We start from the raw sequence: 19,016 nt of genomic DNA, 5'->3' as shown, positions 1-19,016 counted from the left end.
TTTTTTTTTCTTACTCGATGTGGCTGAAACTAACCGTAACAAAGGTCAATGATGACCACACTCAGAAGGTCTCCATCTCGGGTCACTGTGTACTGTCTCTTTAAGAGAAAGGAAGGGCCAGGCCATGAAACACAAACCACAGTGCGCATGCGTTGCAGCCTCGAGCAGCGGATGAGACTCGAAAACATTTATACGCAGTACAGAGACAAAAGAAGGTGAGTGACACTAATGAAGCTTATTTATGTTAAACTTCTCAACACTTTTGGCATGTGCTGGTTTTTTGTCACATTAAACAGCGGACTTTTTTTTTCAAATTATGCGTTTCTTCTCAATAACATTCGAGCCTGAAGCGCCGCGCGCCGATCCCACAAATCAGCGTTTGTCAAACCTCGTTTGTCCGCTCCGTTAGAACATCACCGGCCGCAGCCGCAGTGGAGCTTTGGACTCAATTATAACGAGGCTTCCTCTAATTGTTTTTAATTTTAAATGGTGTAAAAAAAAGAGAGAGAAAAAGAAAACCAAGGGGCAAAAAAAGAAAAAAAAAAAGAAAAAGAAATCAGTAACCAGGCGGCGACGCCTTCCGCGGCTGGGGAGGGGATCTATTTTCAGAAGAAGGGAGGAGGATGTCAGGAGCCTACACACACACACACACACAACACCTCCATGTGTAGCTGTGGCCTGCAGCCGCCATTGGTCACCGTCACATACAGTCAGTGGTCAACACAACACAGCTACGCCCTGTTACTGGAACAACATCGTCACCTTTTCAATTAACATTTCTGATGTAGCGGTTGAACTGATACTAAATAAATAAATAATTTAATAATTCGATTTGACAGTTGTGTGTTTGGATCATAGACGCAAAGGTATTGATTCTCAAACATGTCTTAATTAGTGTGTAAATATAAAATAATATTATTGGTAGTTTTAGTTGTATAATTGTTTGGTCCATTACAAGTTCTCCCATTTTCTAGATGACAGTAAATGACAGAGAGCAGAACCTGAAAAATGCCCCCTTTTTTGTGTGAACCTGGTTGGAGGTTGTTGTCAGGTGACTGTGACTTGTGTCACAAAGGATGACCAGATTGTCTTGAGTTGTGAGCACTGATCAGATGTGTTTGTTTTTTAAGTGACTAATTTTTAATCTACCAAAGCTCATAAACAGAGAATTCTGAATTTTCACAACACAGGTAAAAAATTCTTTCTCTCGTTCCTTTAGATAAATCGTCTTTAACAGACTTGCAGGAACCATGGGCAGTGGTAAGTGTAAAAACCTTCACAGAAGTTTCAGTCTTCATTCTTTAAACACTCAAAGTAAAGTTGTTTTGTTACTCACAGCCTGCTGTTGCCTGTTTCCTTTTCACGAGGGTTGGATGTTTTCCTCCTCAGTCACATTCACAATGATCTGGAACTTTCAAAATCTCGAGCATGTCTGCTATTTTCAGGGAATGTTGTGTCCACTTTTCAAAGTCTTGTGTTCCAAGTCAGTTTGTCTTCAGTGCCTCTGCCTTCTTTTCTTTGTAATCTCCATTTTCACCTTTTATCATTTACATTTTGCAACATTTCCATCCCTCTTCCTTAATGCAGTCTTTCATCTTTGCCTCCGGCGTCTCTCACATCATGCACAGTCTCTTCCTGTTTTTCATCCTTTCAGTGTTCCTGCCGGCGGACACGGCCCACTCTGTGCTGCGGCGGCTGCGCAGGGCTAACTTCATGCTGGAGGAGCTGAAGCAGGGCAATATCCAGAGGGAATGCCGTGAGGAGATCTGTACCTACGAGGAGGCCCGCGAGGCCTTTGAGAATGATGAAAAGACGGTGAGAGAAAAAAATCGTATTAGAACACAACACATGACCTCCTTTACTGTAAAGCACTTTCAAATAGGAGCTAAATAAAAAATATAAAAAGTTTTAAAATATTAGGACAAAACAAAAAAGCAGATAAAGTTGCCTTTGTCTTCACAGTGTTAGTTGGGTCATGAAGACCTCAGGCTGACAGTCATGTGTGCCGATCTTCCACTGTAATTGGACATAGAAACGACAAACAAGAATGTGACTGTCTCCAGTTTTATACAACACATCTAGGTTTAGTCCTATCTGCCGTCTTATCATCAATAATTTTCCTGCTGCTATCATTTATCTATCAATCACAACAGTTAAGGTTGGTAGAAATAAGGTCCGTAGTTCATATTTATGTAACGCTATAGTTATATTTTCTGCAGATTAAAGGGTCTCTGTTGGTTGTTTTAAATTTAAAATTCAATATTTCTTCCCAGTACTTATCTGAACTGAGTGTCTTTGTTTACTTACTTATCTGAACTGAGTGTCTTTGTTTTTGAACTGCAGAGGCGGTTCTGGGAGGAATATGTCCGTGAGAGTAGTCCGTCTGGAGGGCTGGAGACCGTGGTGGGTGGAGTCCACTCTCTCTACTTGATCGTGCCGCTGCTGCTGATCTTGTTCATCATCGCCACCGTCGGCATCACGGTCTGGCGCTGCCACTCCCGCAAACGCTCTCGACGCAGCCCCAGCTTGGGACACTCTTCTCATCACGACCACGTCCTGTCGGTAGTCTCTATGGACCATTGGGGGAGAGATTACCACCACGGTGACCAATCAGAACTCAGCGGCCACAGCAGCCCAGTTTATCCAGGCTCGGAGATCACATCAGTCAGAGGAAGTGCTGGAGACCCACCGCCCTCATACGAAGAGGCTGTAGGTCATACGGATGTGCAGATCGAGACGGAGCCGCCTCCACAGTACGAGGACATAGTCACCACCACCACCACCACCACCAGCAGCAGTAGCGTCACTGGCCATGGGACGTAAACCTGCCTTTCGCCAACGCTCTAACAAAAGCCCCGAGTTCCACTAAGATCTCATCATGTAGCAATTCTACTCTTGTGATGTCACCAGCCTTCCTTATCCCACACAAACAAGAAACAGTAACAACTGTACTGTGGAATAATGCAATATTTGCATGAGTCAGCGCTGCTGAATTTTGCACTAACCTTTATTTAGTGAGGTGATGTGATGGCAGGAACGATCAAATGACCGCAGCACCGATACCGAGCGACAATTCTACTGAATTTTCTGGCAGTGAATCAGTGGTCCAATTCAGACCTGGTATTACAGATCTGTTCTGAGTGATCCCAGTGTTAAAGTACAGGAGCAGCTGTTCCCACCTGGCTTTGAAACGTGTCCCAGTTTTGCTTCTGTGACCACGTGAGGATCTGGAGCTGGCCTCCCTCGCTCTGTTGGCAAAGACAACAAAACTATAGTTTAAAGCCCTTCTAATGCAAACAGAATAAGGTTTTAACATTTGTTTGTGTGTATTTACTGCACCATGTGAGTGCAGTTAGCCTAGCACAGTGCTAACCCAACCCATTGTGCGAGCAGCTAGATGTAAAACCAAAGAGTGGGAACGACTGGCTGACTTGTTTGTAGTGGAAAAGAATAGAAACCATAATTACCTGCTTTTCAGTGGTGTAACGTTAGAGGACTGTCGAGTAGAACGGCATGAAATTGTGTGATTAGTGTCTGTTCCCACAGTTCTTCTAATTCAGAGAGGCGTAGCCTTAACGCTGTTCTCATATGAAATGACAATTGAACAAGAATTACAAAAAGAGGTCACGTGGTCAACAGTTGCAGTCACACGTGATCGGATCACTCAGGATGGACTCTCCGTAGAACCAGGTCTGAAGCTGTTCCACCCGTCACTCTATGGTTTATGTTGCAAATCCCTTAACTACGCAAACAAACCAAATGTTGCGTTCAACTGAAGGATAAACCCGTTAGGTCTGTTATTGGCCACAGGGGTTGGACCAGTGCTTTATTATTGGCTAAAATCTTTGCACCATAGACACTTGACGTAAGCTTCTGCTGCGCTCTGTTAAATGTTTGAATCATTTCTTCCACTGATAGACCTTAGTCTTCATCTTGACATGGTCTTGCATATGCAACATTTATTATTTTCATGGCTGACACATGCACTTAGGAACGCCATTGAGCAGCAAATGAAGCTGATTAGATGAACGTATTCTAAACACAGTTACTGCTGTTTATTTTAGATGCATTAGACCAGAAAATAAAGCACTGGCCCAACGTTAGTTCACTCGAATGTTTCTGTGAAGGTCACAGATTCTATACGAGCTGCTAAATTACATATCTGAATGTGAGCTTTTTATTTTAGTAATGCATGCAGCTCGTTCTGAACACTAAATGTTGGCCACCTCTTGTTTAATGCTCCCTGGTTCTCGTCCAGGTCAGGGCCGCTGATGGTTGCTCAGAACCTGCTTTAACTGTGAAAAAAAAAAAAAAACTCTGCTTAAGCATCTGTAAGTGTGTTAAATGTGCTGCTTATAGTTGTTTGCTGTGGTATTTTTTTTGTTGAAAGCACACCAAGGATTCTTTAAATAGGTTTGCAGCTCAGTGTTAATTTTGAAGTGACTTGCACAGAAATACGGGACAGGAGGCAATAGAGACAAACTTACAGGGGGGGGGGGGTGAGAGTAGGAGGAGCTAAGCTGGTGAAGTGTCACCGTAGATGGACAGAGTCTATGTTCAGTTGTAAAGTAGCTGTGTATAAATATGTACAGTGTGTGTATAATAATGAGATTGATTATACCTGATAGGAAACTCAGTGATACTAAATGGACGTACGTAGTTGCCAAGTTGTGAATCTAAGACGGCACTTTGTGTTTAAAAAGGTGATGATTGACAGGTTCAGAGCGACCTGAAGAGCAGCAGCGTAATCCTGTGGAAGAAGACGAGTTCACAATCTTTATGCAATTGAAGCCAAATGCTTATCACAGCCTCTGACGTTGACTGACAAAAATGTCACATTACACCTCAGAAACTTCCGCACTGGTTAGTTCTCTTTTTGAGTTGAACCTCAGCACTTGCTTCGACCTTGAACTGAGGTGTGAAAGGTGTTTCAGTTTGGTCAGAAGAACTATTACTTACAGAGCCCTGTTTTTACAATGCCTTATCAAAACGACAAAATGTTATACTTTAAAGCAAAAGAACTTGTTACAAGTCATTATCTGCAAATGCTTGAATTAATTTGTAATAAAACATTATAAAATGGTTGTTTATCTCTGTAGGTGACGCTTTGGACTGGTCGACGGTCCAGAGTTTAACCTGCCAACGCACAAACACTACCACGATCGACTCCAGCTCGCCCACTGACCCTGCAGAGGATTCAAGATGAAGATGATGAGTTCACTGTAGTTACAAGTCAAACATAGGAGATAGAATAGAATCATCAAAAAAAAAAACAGATTTATTTACATGTCACACAAACACAGTGAAATCAGGTAGCATTATTTGAGACTTAATTTTCACTCAGAATTCTGAATGATTAAATATATTGGTGATAAATTATGTCATAACAGGCTGATTTAAAAAAAAAAAATTCTGATGCAGGTTAAAAAATTTCCCGATGAGTTAACACTTCTGTTAACACATTTGGTCAACACTTGTACACAAACCTAGAGTCACACCCACTCCTTCGGGTCGCGTAACACTTTCAGCATCTCAGCTTCCCTGGAGCCTTTGGTCGGCTCGTGCATGTACTCCCACCTGAGGATGAAGAGTGTTTACATCACCTGGTAACACAGACAGCTCATTAAACTGTCACTGATGTATGTGTGTGTATGTGTGTGTGTGTGTGTGTGTGTGTAGCTACCTGCCCGTGAGGGGGAGAGACATGAGGATGCTCTCTATTCTGGAGCCGGGTGTGGCCAAACCAAACTTCACTCCTCGGTCGTACACCAGGTTAAACTCCACATATCTGCAACACAAAACACAAGAACCAGAGCTTTTAAACATTCAGATCATTTCTTACACTTATACTTCACATATACACACACAGGTATATATTAAGTCTGGGCATTGATTAAAATGTTTAAGTGCAATTAATCACATGACATCTGGTGATTAATCACACTGTTAGTGATGCATCAAAACAGATTTAATCAGCTTAAGAGTTAAGAACAATTTACACACAGAAAGGTGTTTCACTGACCTGCCTCGTCGGATTTGCTGCCAGTTCTTCTCTTCATCGGTGAAGGAGTCGTTCAGATGTTTGTATACAATGGGCAGGTAACAGGGCACCACGGTGCGGGTACAGCTCTTGACGAAGTTGAACGCCTCTTCCTGATTGGGGGAGTCAAGGTCATCGAAAAAGATTCCGCCGATACCCCGAGTCTCCCCTCTGTGACGGATGTAGAAGTACTTGTCACACCTGTGGAACAGAGGAAGTGCTGTAAAAATGACTTGGTTTGTTTTTTGTTTGATGAAATTAAATATGCTAAACTTGTGGTGGATGTTAGCTTAAAAAGATATTCTAACTTTTGTTGGATTTTTTTTGTTGATTGTTATCACTAAATGATAATGAAACAAAAATAAAAAAATGCTTCAATAAAATAGTACTGAGACAATAAAGACTAGTGCAGGTTCAGATATATTAAAAAATATTTTGGCAAATTTAAAAGTACATATTTTAAATATGATAAAATGGAACTTATTAAAACCACGTTAGATGAACCACACCCCTTACTTTTACACCCCACTCACAGTTTAACGTTTTTTGGCCAGAAAACACTGCTTATCACATTCTCACAGCAGTCAGGATACACCCTGTACTGCACACAGACTGACAGACTGACGTCACGCATTTCCTTGTGAACGTGCAGCAACACACACATACACACACAACACAAAGAGCAAGAGCTGAACTTTTACCATTTCTTAAAGTCTTTGTAGTACTGGGAATGGTGTTTGTCACAGGCTTCCTTCAGAGTGTTGTGGAAGTGAAATGCATCTTCTTCATTAACGTAGACTGGAGTCAGGTCGGTGCCTCCGCCGAACCACCACAGCTTTGAGCCTTGACCACAAAGGAAACAAGAGTCATTTTTTATTCATTACAGTCAGCGGCACCAAGGTGCAGTCCTGGAAGTCACATGCTCACCGTCTTCCTCCTCGATCTCAAAGTATCTATAGTTGAAGTGAACTGTGGGGATGTGAGGGTTTTTAGGGTGGATCACAGAGCTCACACCCATGGCGCAAAACGGCAGTTTCCCTGATAGAAAAGACAGGGTTACAAAACAGCTGAGTCATACAAGAGTTCAAATCTTTTACAAAATACAGGCATCTACATTTATAACTATATCTAATATATAACCTCCTGAGAATCAAACATATTCCTAACTGGTAATGAGGACACCACATATTGAATTTTGTCAAACTGAGACTCAAACCAGATTTAAATTTAAATCCCAGTACCGTGTGATGTGTGTTAGCACAGCTCACCATCTTTCCCTTTGAGGACTTTGCCTCTGCTTCTCATCTGTTTGGCAGCCTCTTCCGTCAGGTTCCCGAACACCACTGAAACATTGACCCCAGCCTTTTCAAACACTTTTCCATCCTGCATCACACAGCTGACTCCTCCGCCACCTGAAGCACAGACACAGTCAGTGAATGCTGTGACAATTAATTCAACTTATCAGACATCATTCAAATAACCATGTGTTGTTTGATTGAAAAAAAAAACAACCATGCAAAAACCAAAAAAAAAGTAGGATAACAGTTTTTTTCTTCACATTTACATAATGCAAATCTCAAATATTTGTTTTCTGTTTCGCAAACACAGACCATCAAGGATAAATGTTCCAGACCAGAGAAAAATATTGATTTAAGAGACTCATTAAAGTTGTTTCTTGAATAGAAAATCCCCTGCAAACAACTATGGTCGACTATCGATTACACTATAGTATGAATAGCTCAACGACATAGTGAAGGTGACTACAAACATCTGTTCAGAGTGAAAACAGTCTCTTTTGGTCCACACAGACTCACACACCACTGTCTCTCACCTTCTTTTCGAGCCCAGCGGTCCACCTTAAACGTCCCTCCGTCCACCTCCTCCAGGGCTTTGCAGAACTCGGCCTGGGTCTGCATAATCAGCATCTCCATCCTGGTCCTCATTTCGTCTTTTCTCCCCTGTAGTTCTTTGATATCGGACACTGGATCAGACATGAAGCCCCGGCATCTCTCCAGGATGTCTCCCTCTTCCTGCGGCTTCACGGCATCGAGGGAAACTCTCGTTGCCATCTCTGCCCGCTGGAAGTGGCCGGTGTTGACCAACAGCCCAACTGCAGCCGCTGCACCCGTCACGACGGCGGCTCCGCCGAGTGCCAGGGCAGTTCTTCTGGTTGGCCCGGCTGCGGTTCTGCCTGCGGTACCATGGGACATAAACCTCACTCCAGTGAACCATCTTACTACTGGACGCGCAGCCGGTCTGTGACTGGACGATATCGTTAACCGCGACTCACGTGCGACGTTACAACTTTTAAAATGTGCGTCCAAACATCTTCTCGTCGTACTTTGAAATGCCCTGTTAAGACTACAAGACACAATGGCGGCCATTGGTAAATAAACACACGTCCCTTTCTCGGCGCACAAGAATGTTTCGCGTTAACAACGTTTCAAAACATTGTCAAGTTGAGGCGTACGTGTGTTTGGTCATGATTCAAGTGTAGTCGCTGAACGAACGCAGAGGTTACATGGGAGATGTAGTACTTTAGTTGGAGCTACGCAGTCTGGGGGTATTGAATAAAACTACATCACCCGAAATGCACTGTTTACGGAAGTAGATGTTGAGTTCAAGTACACTCGCTGAGCGTTGACATTATTTTGTTAAAAACGCTTTACCGTAAATTTTACGCCATAAAACATAATAAACTTTGAAAAATGGTCAAACGCATATTGGGGTGTCTTATAACAATAATAACTTAAAAATGGTCAAACGCATATTGGGGTGTATTAGTATTCATTTCATATATAAAGGAATAGTTCCAAATACTTTAAATAGTTTTTTCACATCGGTTAAACAATAATTATTAACTTACAAACAGAAAACTGACATGTTGATACATCGGTGCTATTAATATTTACGTCTGAAGCTCCGATTATCGTCTTTAAATAAAATATCGTTTGTATATAAAAAAAACAAACAATCCAGTTATTACTGCCTATTGCCTTCCATACAAATACAAATTTAATTTTGCCAAGAAGTCACGAAGTCAAATCAACCGGGTTCTTTATTTATAATACAGCTAAATCAATTATTCGTGTCCTTTTAAACATAAACATTGCGTATTTAGTTATATCTGAAATAATAAAACGACAGTTTCGTTTTTAATTCTTTACAGTGTTTGCGATCAGTATTTGTAAACTGCGCCTGCGTAGACTAGTAAAGCGTGTTGTTCGTCTCCAGGACAACGGGTCTCTTTAAGCTTTAAGGGCTGCAGAGGAAATAGAAGAAGATTATGTGCTCAGGTGTTACTCCGCAGACTGTCTGGACTCTGTGACAAATATAGTAGATGGAAAAACAGTGACCAGGCTCGATGACTTCTAATTTCAGGGAATTCAACTGAAAAGGAGAAGTGCTGCACGTAATTAACAGCTGTCGGTGAGTTTAAATGTCCTGGTCCATTTGATATTTTTGAAGATACTTTATGACTCTGTAGGCTACATTCTACAACAGTGCCAGTGAAATTGTTTCAGAGTTATAAAATGAACAGTGATATAAAAGATATAGAAAACAAGACCGAAAACGATTGTTTGTAGGTATAAACAGAAAAAACGCTCCACATTTCTGTTACACCGCAGTGTTGTTTATGTCCACTAGATGGCGACCAATCGCACAGATGTACAATATTCCATTTACTTCGATGTTACCTATAAACGTGAGACGGACATTTGTGTCTTTTCTTGTAAGTGAAAATAAGCAACAAAAAAAACACCAAATAAAATTATTTAATTTTGAAATAAAAAAACCAAGGGCCATATTTGGGCATCAGGACAAAAATTACAGTTGAGAGCCTTTTCATGTGATGATAGATGGGTTTTGTTTGAGTTCAGAATAGATTGTAACACAATGTAAGAAAAATAAAATGTAATAATTCACATTATGTTTCCATATATCAACTTTAACTTTTCAAATTGTAACCAGTGATAATTTTGATCCACTGGCAACACCACACAAGCAGCCACTGGAATGAACAGAACCAGACTGTTTTATTATTTAACAGCTATGACTAATTATGCTCTCAGTTTCTCTATTTGTTATCAGTTTCCAATGTCAAATATGTCCACCTCCCCACCCCCCACAGTATCTTTAATTTTTTTTTATAGTTGTAGACTATGAATGAAGACATTGACTCAAAGTCACACGAGGAGTATGAGGATGACTTCGAGAAGGATTTGGATTGGCTGATAAACGAGGAAGGCTGGAGGGAGGATCGTGTAAGTCAGACCAGATGGTTTGAAGTGAAACTGATGATTATTTTGTGTTAAACTTTTTCATCTACCATTATCTTCACTCTGCTGGCTGAAATGTTACTGTAAAGGCCCTTGACGCTGCTCTGTGAAGGTAGCTTTCAGTTACCTGAGCTGGCACATCGCACAGAGCCGACAACTCTGTTGTCATACAGTGACATACTTTCACTGTGCCCCTGTGAGATACAATATTGATGAACACACTTACACATGTCTGTTATCGCAGCAGCACGGCTACTGTATTACCTGCTCAGTATGAACGTTGCTCTGTCATTTTATTATCCTGATGAATGAACTTAAGATAATTGCGAAGCTTCTTCCTTTTCTATCCAGCAGGACTCTGAGTGTAAAACTCTTGAGGCAGAAATTGACAAAGAACTGGCAGAGGATGAGAAACTACCGGCAAAAACAACAAAAGAAAGACACAATGAAAGAAACGGTACAAAGAAAGAAGAGCTGGGGGATGAAGAAGACAGGTGGCCCCCACCGATGGAGTCACTGGAGGATGATTCAGACAAAGACAGTCCTCCGTCCAGTCCTACTGAAGGGGTCAATGAGCAGACGGATGAGGAAAAAAAATATATCCTTGAAAAGATCCAGCAAGCTAATAAAGAGCTGCAGGACCAGGAAGCTCCAGATGATACCAGACGCAGGAGATTGCATTTCAAAGAAACACTCGTAGACCTGGTGGTGCCTCCTCTGAAGTTTGGTGATGCAGAAGGAGGAAAAGAGAACACACATAAGCAGACAGACGCAGACACGGCGGAAGAGATGGTCTCAGGGAAACTTTTAGAGCTAAAACTTTCTCCTCATGATGGAAATGAAGGCCCTGACAAGCTCAGGTGTGATGGTGAGCAGGAGGTGAAGGAAGGGAGGGTCCTTGTAGAAAAGGACGGGAAATTTGACCTAGTCAGCCTTGAAGAGTTGGAGAGTCAAGGGCTTCTGCCTCCTATTCCGAACAACGGAATCGACTCAGGTAAAATACGCAGCTCCTCTTCCTCCACCTCCTCTCTACGTTCTCGTGCTGGCTCCTCTTGCGTTAAGCAGGGTGTTGATAACCTCCGAGCTCCAAGACCTCCAGCACAGCCCAGGATCAGGCCCAGCTCAGCCAGTCACAGTCAGAGAGGGATTCAGAGAAAGGACAACAGGAGGCGGGTGCAGTCGGCCACTGAGACCCCTTACCACTCCACATACATGCTCTCCCCTCAGCAGAAGGAGCTGCTGCAGAGGATCCAGGAGAGAAAGGACCGGCTGGCCAGAGAGGTAGGATAGTCAGGAACCATCAGATCAGATCACGTTTAAAGCATTAACCTGAAAATTATTGATAGAATATCATATTTCCTGTGACAGGAAGAGCAGAAGAAACATGAGGAAGAGGAGCAGAGGAGGCAGGAGAATGAGCTGGCCTTCAAAGGTTGGCTGTTGAGGAAGAGAGGGCAGTATCTGGAGGAGAGGAGGATCCTCCGAGCTCAAGAGATGGAGAGGAGGAATTCTAAGGTGCGTTCCCTGAGCAAAATTTCAAACACAGAGTATTGCACTAAGGCAGACGTGAGTGAAGGTAAAAACTGCCAAGACTCATTACTTACTTACTGTTCCCGTGTACAGAAAGACTCTGGGAGCTGTGACTCAGAGGAAGCCTTCAAGCTGTGGCTCCAGAGGAAACAGGAGCAGCGGCAGAAAGAGAAGCAGCTGCTGGAGCTGAAGAAGCTGGAGGAGGACAGTAGTTACCTCCTACACAGCCGAGAGGAGTGTGAACGTGCCTTCAAACTGTGAGTTCACCTCTACTACTTTCTATTTTCACCATCAGTCACCTTAGCAAGAACCTTTTACTGGTATGTAGGAGGACAGCATGGTTAGGTTTGAAGTCAACTAAATAAATGCCCAATTTAAAAGAGTCATTTGTTTTAAATTCTGCATTTGAAAGACACTTGTAGTAGAGTTTTCTTGATTCAGCATAAATATGACACTATAGGAGGAATTTTTAAAAAACCAAAGATTTGACACACTCACCTCCATCCCATTCCATCTGACCCCACTCTTCCTCTCCTCTTCTAACAGGTGGCTAAGGCGAAAGTGGGTGGAGAAGCGAGTAGAGAAGCAGGCAGCTCAAGATCACTCCCGCAGGATGGTGCTGGAGGAGAGGCGAGCGCGACGCCTGAGGGACCTGCAGAGTACTTTCAATGAAACCAAGCCATTCAGACACAGTGAACCGCTGACCTATCAGTTCTGAAACCAAACCACCAAACAGGTTTGCTGACCACATCAGGTAGTGACCGGATTCTTGTCCCATTCATGCACTAATTGAACCACAGCACTAAAGTGAAGATGGAGCAAGTGACATATTTTCATCCTGTGTTCAGGTGTATTATTTTACACAAACCCCTTTGTGTGAAAAAAGGTCTCCTGAAAATGCAAAAATCAACTTAAATATTTATCATTTAACAGACAGGAGACGCAGACAACTTAGTAATTTTACTGCACAACAAAATTCTAATGCGGAAAATAAATTGGGAAAGAGGTTAGCTCACTTGCCTTCCAATAAAAATCAACAGTTCGATCCCCCTGTAATGGACTGGTGAACCAGGGTGTAGCCTGCATTTCCCCTGATTCCCATGTAATGGACTGGTGAACTGTCCAGGGTGTAGCCTGCATTTCCCCTGATGACCACTAGGATTGATTCCTGGATTTGACTGAAAAAGATTAAGAGCATATTTTAGAAAGGTTGACAGAGAGTAAATGTGGAAATGAAACGTTTAAAACATTCAGTTTCGAGTTCCCTTGACTGGGTGTAAAAGGATTATCCAGCAAAGATTCAAGCTTTACAAACAATGGCTCAGGGTTCAGTAGTGCGTGTTAAATTCTGCAAAATCATAATCCACACAGATCACCTTTACTCAGAAACAAAGACATCTGTTGCCTGCATCTGTCTCCAGTTGAAATTGTCTGGTGTGTTATGGAGACAAGAGTCACATAACAGCAACCGCAGACTGTTGTGAAGCTTAAGCTTTAATAAACAATAATAGATGAAAAAAAATCAATGTTGCAACAAATAACATCCTTAGTTACCAGACGATCAACAGGTGTAAACGAAATAAAAGTTTGGGGTTTTTTTTCACCAGTTATTTGCTGATATCAGTGTTTAATAAGTTGTCCAAGGAAAATTATTTAATTATTTTTTGATAATTTGCCTATTGTTGTTGCACAGAGGTGGGTAGAGTAGCAAAAAAAGGTACTCAAGTAAAAGTACTGTCACTTCAGAATAATACTACTCAAGTAGATGTAAAAAGTAGTCATCCAAATAATTGCTTGAGTAAGAGTAAAAAAGTACCTGGTGGAAAAACTACTCAAGCACTGAGTAACTGTTGAAAAACAAACACAAAAAAACAACCCCAAAACGATTTTAGGTTAAACTTACCGCAACATATTTCCTCAGGTTAGACGTTGAGTTGTTGAATGCCGAAATATCCGTTTGTTTTGGGGGACAAAACTGATGTAACTGCTATTCCGCACTGTTTGTAAACTGAACATGAGTCCCGGGCTGTTCCTCCTCGTCTTCGTCTGCATTGTTTCTACCATTTTGCTATCAAAAACAAATATCGACCGCAGTAGCCGCTAAGCTAATCCGTCCCGCCGCTGAGCTTGAGCGTGGTCACGTGACAAGACTGCGCGGGTCCTTGCCGCGCAGTCTCGTGTACGTGTAATTGGTTAAACACAGTCACGTGGTAGAGCCTTGGACGGAAGTCTCTCTCTGACAAAACAAAATAGAGATACTTGATCATGGAATAACAGAGAACTGGATACTAAATAGCTAAAGTTTTATCGAGTATCTCTGTAACGACTAACGAGCTCAGTACAGCCTAATGTAGCGGAGTAAGAGTACTGTTTCCTCTTCATAAATCTACTCAAGTAAAAGTAAAAAGTATAGTGATTTTAAACTATTCCTAAAAGTATTTTATTTGGAAAAACTTACTTAAGTAAATGTAACGGAGTAAATTGTTACTACCCACTCAGTGTAAACATACAGTATACACATCAGTACATTATCTATGTATCAATGTCAAACTACTGCATAACTGCTGCACTTTACTTTGAAACTCTTTACTTTGAATCCACTCCGCAGCTTAGACTTCTGTATGTCCGTCATCAGAGAGTATTTGTGTTACCTAGAGTGAGTATGGCATAAATATATTATTTTTGTAAGAATTTCCTGTTAAATACTGTATAGAAAATAAATAAATAAATGTTTCAAGAAAAGGGAAATATACTCGATGTTGGAGTAAAGGTGTGTTTCCTTCAGATTCCGTCCTTCAAAGAGCAAATGATAACAGATGCCTGACAATATAGATGGTGAATATAATTCTTTAATCTACAGACACGTATATTTTCTGTACCAGAGCATTTTAAAATTCACCTGTGATTCAAAAGGACAGTTTATGGTTTGAAAAATAAACAAAAAAGGAAAAGAAAAAAAATGCTACCCTTTGTGTGTTTCTTTAAACTGGATTTACAGTGCACGACTCGGTCTATTATCTGTAACAGCAACACAAATATAAAGACATAGCAGACCTGACAAATATTTATTCCTTGAAACAGGAACGATTTTTCATCTTTTATGAAAAAACTAACTTTTTCATATTGAATGACGACAACAGCAGCCGTGTATTAAACCAAGAAATAAATAAAACGTTAAACATATAACATACACAAATACACGTCTTAATGTCAGAAAACATGTAAACCTGTACTTTGCTCTGTGTGCCAGAGAAGTGGAGGAGGACGAGGAGCAGGGGGAGCAGGAGTGGGAGGAGGAAGGGGAGGAAGGGGGATGTGGGGGTGTGCTAAACTAGTGCAGGGGACATTTTCAGTTTCAGACATGACACACAGAGGACAGAGTGCATTAAATATTCAACAAAAATAAAAACATCTGTTATTTTTTACTGTACTAATGGAGATTTAAACACCCAAATAAAAAAAGAACAGTGCACTGTGTACTTTTCAATTATCACTGGAACAGGAAAAATATATACTTGTATTTAACAGTACCCTTAACAACAATTTGATATTATTTCTGAAGTATATCGTTTTAACACCTGTACATAGTGTTTTACCAGTCAGTGTTCATAATAAGAACACAAACAGCTACCAAACCTCTCATTGTCTTCTTCACAGTTCAGGGAAACTACAGTTTTGAGCCATAGTCAAAACCAGCAGTCTGCAAACCAGTCAAAACTAAATCACGACAAAATATTTCCCATGTCGTCTCAACTCGAGTCTCCTGCAGAGAAGAAACGTCAATTCTCTACAGGTCAACTCAAGTATTTTTATGCAGAGCGAAGACAAAGGAATTAAATGACGACACGAAACTGATAATATTATTATTGACCTTGCACCTTAAACAGTACAAACACAAAATTGTTCTGATCCAAAGTCATTCAATAAATAGTTAAATTATGTAGAATATATTTAAGGGTACTTTTTTTCCTGCCTCTACAGTTCATCTTTAGGGTTTATGCTGAGGCCGTGACCCCACACAGGCTGCGTGTCCAGTGCTTGGATCACCTCGTCTGCCTGGAGTCTTTCCTGGAGAAGACGAATGTGAAGAAGAGAGGGAAATTTGATCACCACAGAGGACCACAAGACAAAAGATACAGGAACTGGAGTAAACTTGATATTTTAAAACCACTCAAATCCGGGATCAACTGGGATTCAGTTTTGGAAAAACAGACCCAGTTGTTTATGTAGAGAGGAAGAGTTTTCTCCCTGTGCTGCCAGGTTTATGATTTATGAAGAGAGGCTTTAATTATTTAGAGCTGTTTAGTCTGGAAGACTGAGATTCAGTTACTCTAAATAAACAGTGCAGTCTAATTCAGTAAACAAAGTTGTTCTTATTTGTTGGTATTATATTTATGTGTTGAGACTAAAATTCTGTGGAAATTTAAGTTATTTCGTTAGCATTTCCGTCTTAATTTTTACTCTGCAGTTAAGTTGATGAATCCTCCTGATAAACACGGTTCTTAAAGCCCTGGGGTTGAAGAAATGACTGACCAGTTCTCTGTAGAGCGGATCCAGGGTGAACCACAAAGCCACAGCACACCTCTGCCCACTGGTGATGGCTTTTACCCCGTGTGGGTTCTCACCTCCGGAGGAGAACCCCACCAATCTACCACACCTGGGCTTCACTGATGCCTGGAGAAGATTCAATCACGGAGATGGAGTCAGACAGAGGTGAAGTCACGGCCAAAGAATTGCATTGTGTTTTCCCAAAATATAAAAAACTAAAAAACTGCCGTGAGTGTACAGTAAACGTCACTGAATTGTTCCGTGTTCATGTGAGAAGAAAAGTTCTTACTGTGACTGTTTTGGCATCCATTTCTGTGAATATGAACTCCCCACCTTCAAAGTCTCCGTTCAGATACAACAGTGCACTGAAAACAAAATAAGAGTTAGAAATAGACAGCGATCAGTTTCGCAGTAGATTAATCTCTGGGATTATATTTGATGAGCACTGATAAACTGTCACTGTACCTGTAGTCTCTGTAGGTGTACGCTGGAGGCTCCTTCCAACACTCATTGGCATCAGGGTCCAGCAGACAGTTGTCTGCGTGGATGGGATGGCTCAGGTCGTTCCTGTGATCTTGTTGACCTACAAAAAAAGATGCAAAAATTTTAATTATCTTAACATTTTAAAACAAATTTGTCCCCTCCCCCTGCTTCCTTATAGTATTTTTTTCATAAAAAATTGCCAATAAATTGCATTGTATTTTGTCTGTGTCAGTGTGTCTGTGTCAGTGACCTATGATGGCTGTGCGGCACACGAGGTGTGTGTAGGAGAAGTGCAGGGTGGAGTTGAGGAGGAAGTAGGACTCCACGATGCGTCTGGCTCGCTCGCTGACGTGATAGAAGAGACGAGCGCTCTTCATCGGCACTCTACCTTCGTAGCCGTACTGAGGAAGAAAAACAAAATTAAAAAGGCTCGTGATAGTAAATCAAGAAAACAGCTTGTTGTAATTACACTATAAAAGTGTTTGTTTTCTCTGATGAAGTTCTGTTGTAGGAAATTCAACAGTACTGTAGTACCGACAGGATATAATATTTAACACATTAAGAGTTTTATTGACACGTCACGGTCGTATTGACTGGTAAAAATAAGGTTTATAATTCATTCCAGATCAGTTACAAACGACTGAAACCAGCCCATGAATAAAACACTGTTTCGTTCAAATACATTTGTGGAGATCTTCACAAAGAGGTAGAATCCTGTAACAGATTAGTTTATACAGTAAAAGAAGTTCAGTTGTTTTACCTGCAGGGTTTTAAGCACAGTGGCTCCTTCAAATTTCTCATTGGGCGTGTGTGGAGACATCCTCCCCCTGTAGCCGTCTCCTCCCATGGTAACGACCTGAGACACAGCAGAAAACACTTCAAGAACCAATGGGCAAAACTGAACTCTTTCTCCCAGAACAGGCTCAGACAATATCGCTTCTTCTACAGGATGTAAAATTTCACATCTATTAAAAGCAGAAGGAAAATATGCAGAGTGAGATTTATTATTGTCCCTGACAGTTGCAGTGATTTAAAGTCCTCATATTTTATTGTTATTGAGTAATAGTCTCACATGCGCCAGCTGTCTGAGCTCTGCACATTCATCCTCAGATATAACGTGATCCAGCAGCACTCGCTGTGTCCCGTTTAAGTCTGCAGAGGTCTGCACCAGCTGCACGCCGTCGTACAACAAGGGGCCGCCTGCACACAGGGCAGAGCAGAGAAACATGTTATCTCTATCAGTGCAGTCAGAGAAGATTCAGGCCAACACTAATGACTTCACCTTTCCAGTCTGACTCCCACTCAGACCAGCGGGGAGATTTACCTTCTTTGACTTTCTGCGGAACAACAACACTGACGTCCCGCTTGTCTGAAATAGGAACGTACTCCATCCAGCCATCTGTGCCAGAGGGAATCCTGGGAGAGCAGACGGCGAGGAAAGACTTTTTTTAGTGTAAGGCACCAAAAATATTAATAATTAATTCACATGTTTTCACATTTTATATTGACAAACTGAAAGCCAGCATGTACAATTTTTTACTACATTTTTTTTACACCATGTCTAAATACCTTTACCGCTTGATGGCGCTAAATCCTAAAGAGCATACTTTGAATTTTACTTCTTTTTCTTACCTGGTGTCATTTCTTCCGCCTGTGCTGCTCCAGTAATTCTACAGCAAACACAAAGACACATTTTTATTTCTCTCCTAACTTCATACACTAACAAAGTCTTAGTATTCTTCTTTATGAACTCAGCTTTGCAGGGACCACTGAGGTAAATGGTATTCATGCATGACGTGCACAAATACAGCTGTCAACAAAGACAAAGATGATGCCAAGAAAGACAACATGTTGCAGATGTTCTAAGTACTTTTAGAATCTTGGTAGAGAAATTTAAGAAGGTCGAAGTTTTTTGTTTTTTTTTAGTTTTTAAATCCAGGGCTAGGAAATCAAGAAGGTCGAAGGAAATATTTTTTAGTTTTTAAATCCAGGGCTGTTGGACCGGTACTGTACTGTGTGTGAACGATTGAATAAACCAGATTCTCCACTTTGCTGCGTAGATAGAATTGTGACCAGTAGGTGTCACTGTTTAGTAGGCTGACCTGTGTGGGCCGAACAGGCCATCTTTGCCAGAC

General features: G+C 41.3%; 4 protein-coding genes across 9 annotated transcripts in view; 2 read left to right on the top strand and 2 right to left on the bottom strand.

The window, feature by feature from the left end:
* Nucleotides 1–29: 29 nt before the first annotated feature.
* On the top strand, nt 30–5,081 carry prrg1 (proline rich Gla (G-carboxyglutamic acid) 1). Of its 2 annotated transcripts, XM_008329764.3 has the most exons (4): nt 30–215; nt 1,220–1,260; nt 1,655–1,815; nt 2,344–5,081. In XM_008329764.3, the coding sequence occupies exons 2-4, from the start codon at nt 1,251–1,253 to the stop codon at nt 2,821–2,823; spliced, it is 651 nt and encodes a 216-aa protein (XP_008327986.1). In that variant the 5' UTR covers nt 30–215; nt 1,220–1,250; the 3' UTR covers nt 2,824–5,081. The 2 variants fall into 2 exon arrangements, with proteins under 2 accessions (XP_008327986.1, XP_008327977.1); XM_008329755.3 differs by lacking the exons at nt 30–215; nt 1,220–1,260 and having other exon boundaries at nt 1,271–1,815.
* cpox (coproporphyrinogen oxidase) lies at nt 4,166–8,551 on the bottom strand. 3 transcript variants are annotated; one of them, XM_025054170.1, is made up of 8 exons: nt 7,872–8,551; nt 7,309–7,452; nt 6,968–7,078; nt 6,742–6,883; nt 6,023–6,241; nt 5,684–5,788; nt 5,487–5,577; nt 4,166–4,750 (listed from the first exon to the last, which is right to left on the bottom strand). In XM_025054170.1, the coding sequence occupies exons 1-7, from the start codon at nt 8,422–8,424 to the stop codon at nt 5,493–5,495; spliced, it is 1,359 nt and encodes a 452-aa protein (XP_024909938.1). In that variant the 5' UTR covers nt 8,425–8,551; the 3' UTR covers nt 4,166–4,750; nt 5,487–5,492. The 3 variants fall into 3 exon arrangements, with proteins under 3 accessions (XP_024909938.1, XP_024909937.1, XP_016886704.1); XM_025054169.1 differs by lacking the exon at nt 4,166–4,750 and adding an exon at nt 4,858–5,220; XM_017031215.2 differs by lacking the exon at nt 4,166–4,750 and adding an exon at nt 4,858–5,186.
* Nucleotides 8,552–8,786: 235 nt separating this feature from the next.
* On the top strand, nt 8,787–12,940 carry ccdc181 (coiled-coil domain containing 181). 2 transcript variants are annotated; one of them, XM_017031213.2, is made up of 6 exons: nt 8,787–9,469; nt 10,195–10,305; nt 10,675–11,601; nt 11,689–11,835; nt 11,944–12,107; nt 12,397–12,940. In XM_017031213.2, exons 2-6 carry the CDS (start codon nt 10,204–10,206, stop codon nt 12,566–12,568), a joined length of 1,512 nt encoding a protein of 503 aa, XP_016886702.1. In that variant the 5' UTR covers nt 8,787–9,469; nt 10,195–10,203; the 3' UTR covers nt 12,569–12,940. The 2 variants fall into 2 exon arrangements, with proteins under 2 accessions (XP_016886702.1, XP_016886701.1); XM_017031212.2 differs by having other exon boundaries at nt 10,672–11,601.
* Nucleotides 12,941–14,681: 1,741 nt separating this feature from the next.
* The window catches only part of p3h2 (prolyl 3-hydroxylase 2), a 37,009-nt gene continuing 32,674 nt past the window's right edge, over nt 14,682–19,016 (bottom strand). The window contains exons 7-15 of one of the 2 annotated variants that reach the window (XM_017039729.2): nt 18,514–18,551; nt 18,164–18,297; nt 17,954–18,081; nt 17,642–17,737; nt 17,132–17,282; nt 16,864–16,981; nt 16,688–16,763; nt 16,384–16,524; nt 14,682–15,918 (exon numbers count right to left, since the gene is read on the bottom strand). In XM_017039729.2, coding sequence (XP_016895218.1) covers nt 15,826–15,918; nt 16,384–16,524; nt 16,688–16,763; nt 16,864–16,981; nt 17,132–17,282; nt 17,642–17,737; nt 17,954–18,081; nt 18,164–18,297; nt 18,514–18,551 — 975 coding nt within the window. In that variant the 3' untranslated portion in view covers nt 14,682–15,825. The remainder of the gene's footprint in view (nt 15,919–16,383; nt 16,525–16,687; nt 16,764–16,863; nt 16,982–17,131; nt 17,283–17,641; nt 17,738–17,953; nt 18,082–18,163; nt 18,298–18,513; nt 18,552–19,016) is intronic. The other variant, XM_008329798.3, reaches the window with a different exon arrangement.

The sequence above is a fragment of the Cynoglossus semilaevis genome, chromosome 2, assembly GCF_000523025.1.
Source record: "Cynoglossus semilaevis isolate Cse_v1.0 chromosome 2, Cse_v1.0, whole genome shotgun sequence".
Taxonomy (NCBI): Eukaryota; Metazoa; Chordata; class Actinopteri; order Pleuronectiformes; family Cynoglossidae; genus Cynoglossus; species Cynoglossus semilaevis.
The sequence above is the reverse complement of the archived record's forward strand: the minus strand, read 5'-3'. Positions and strand labels throughout refer to the sequence as shown.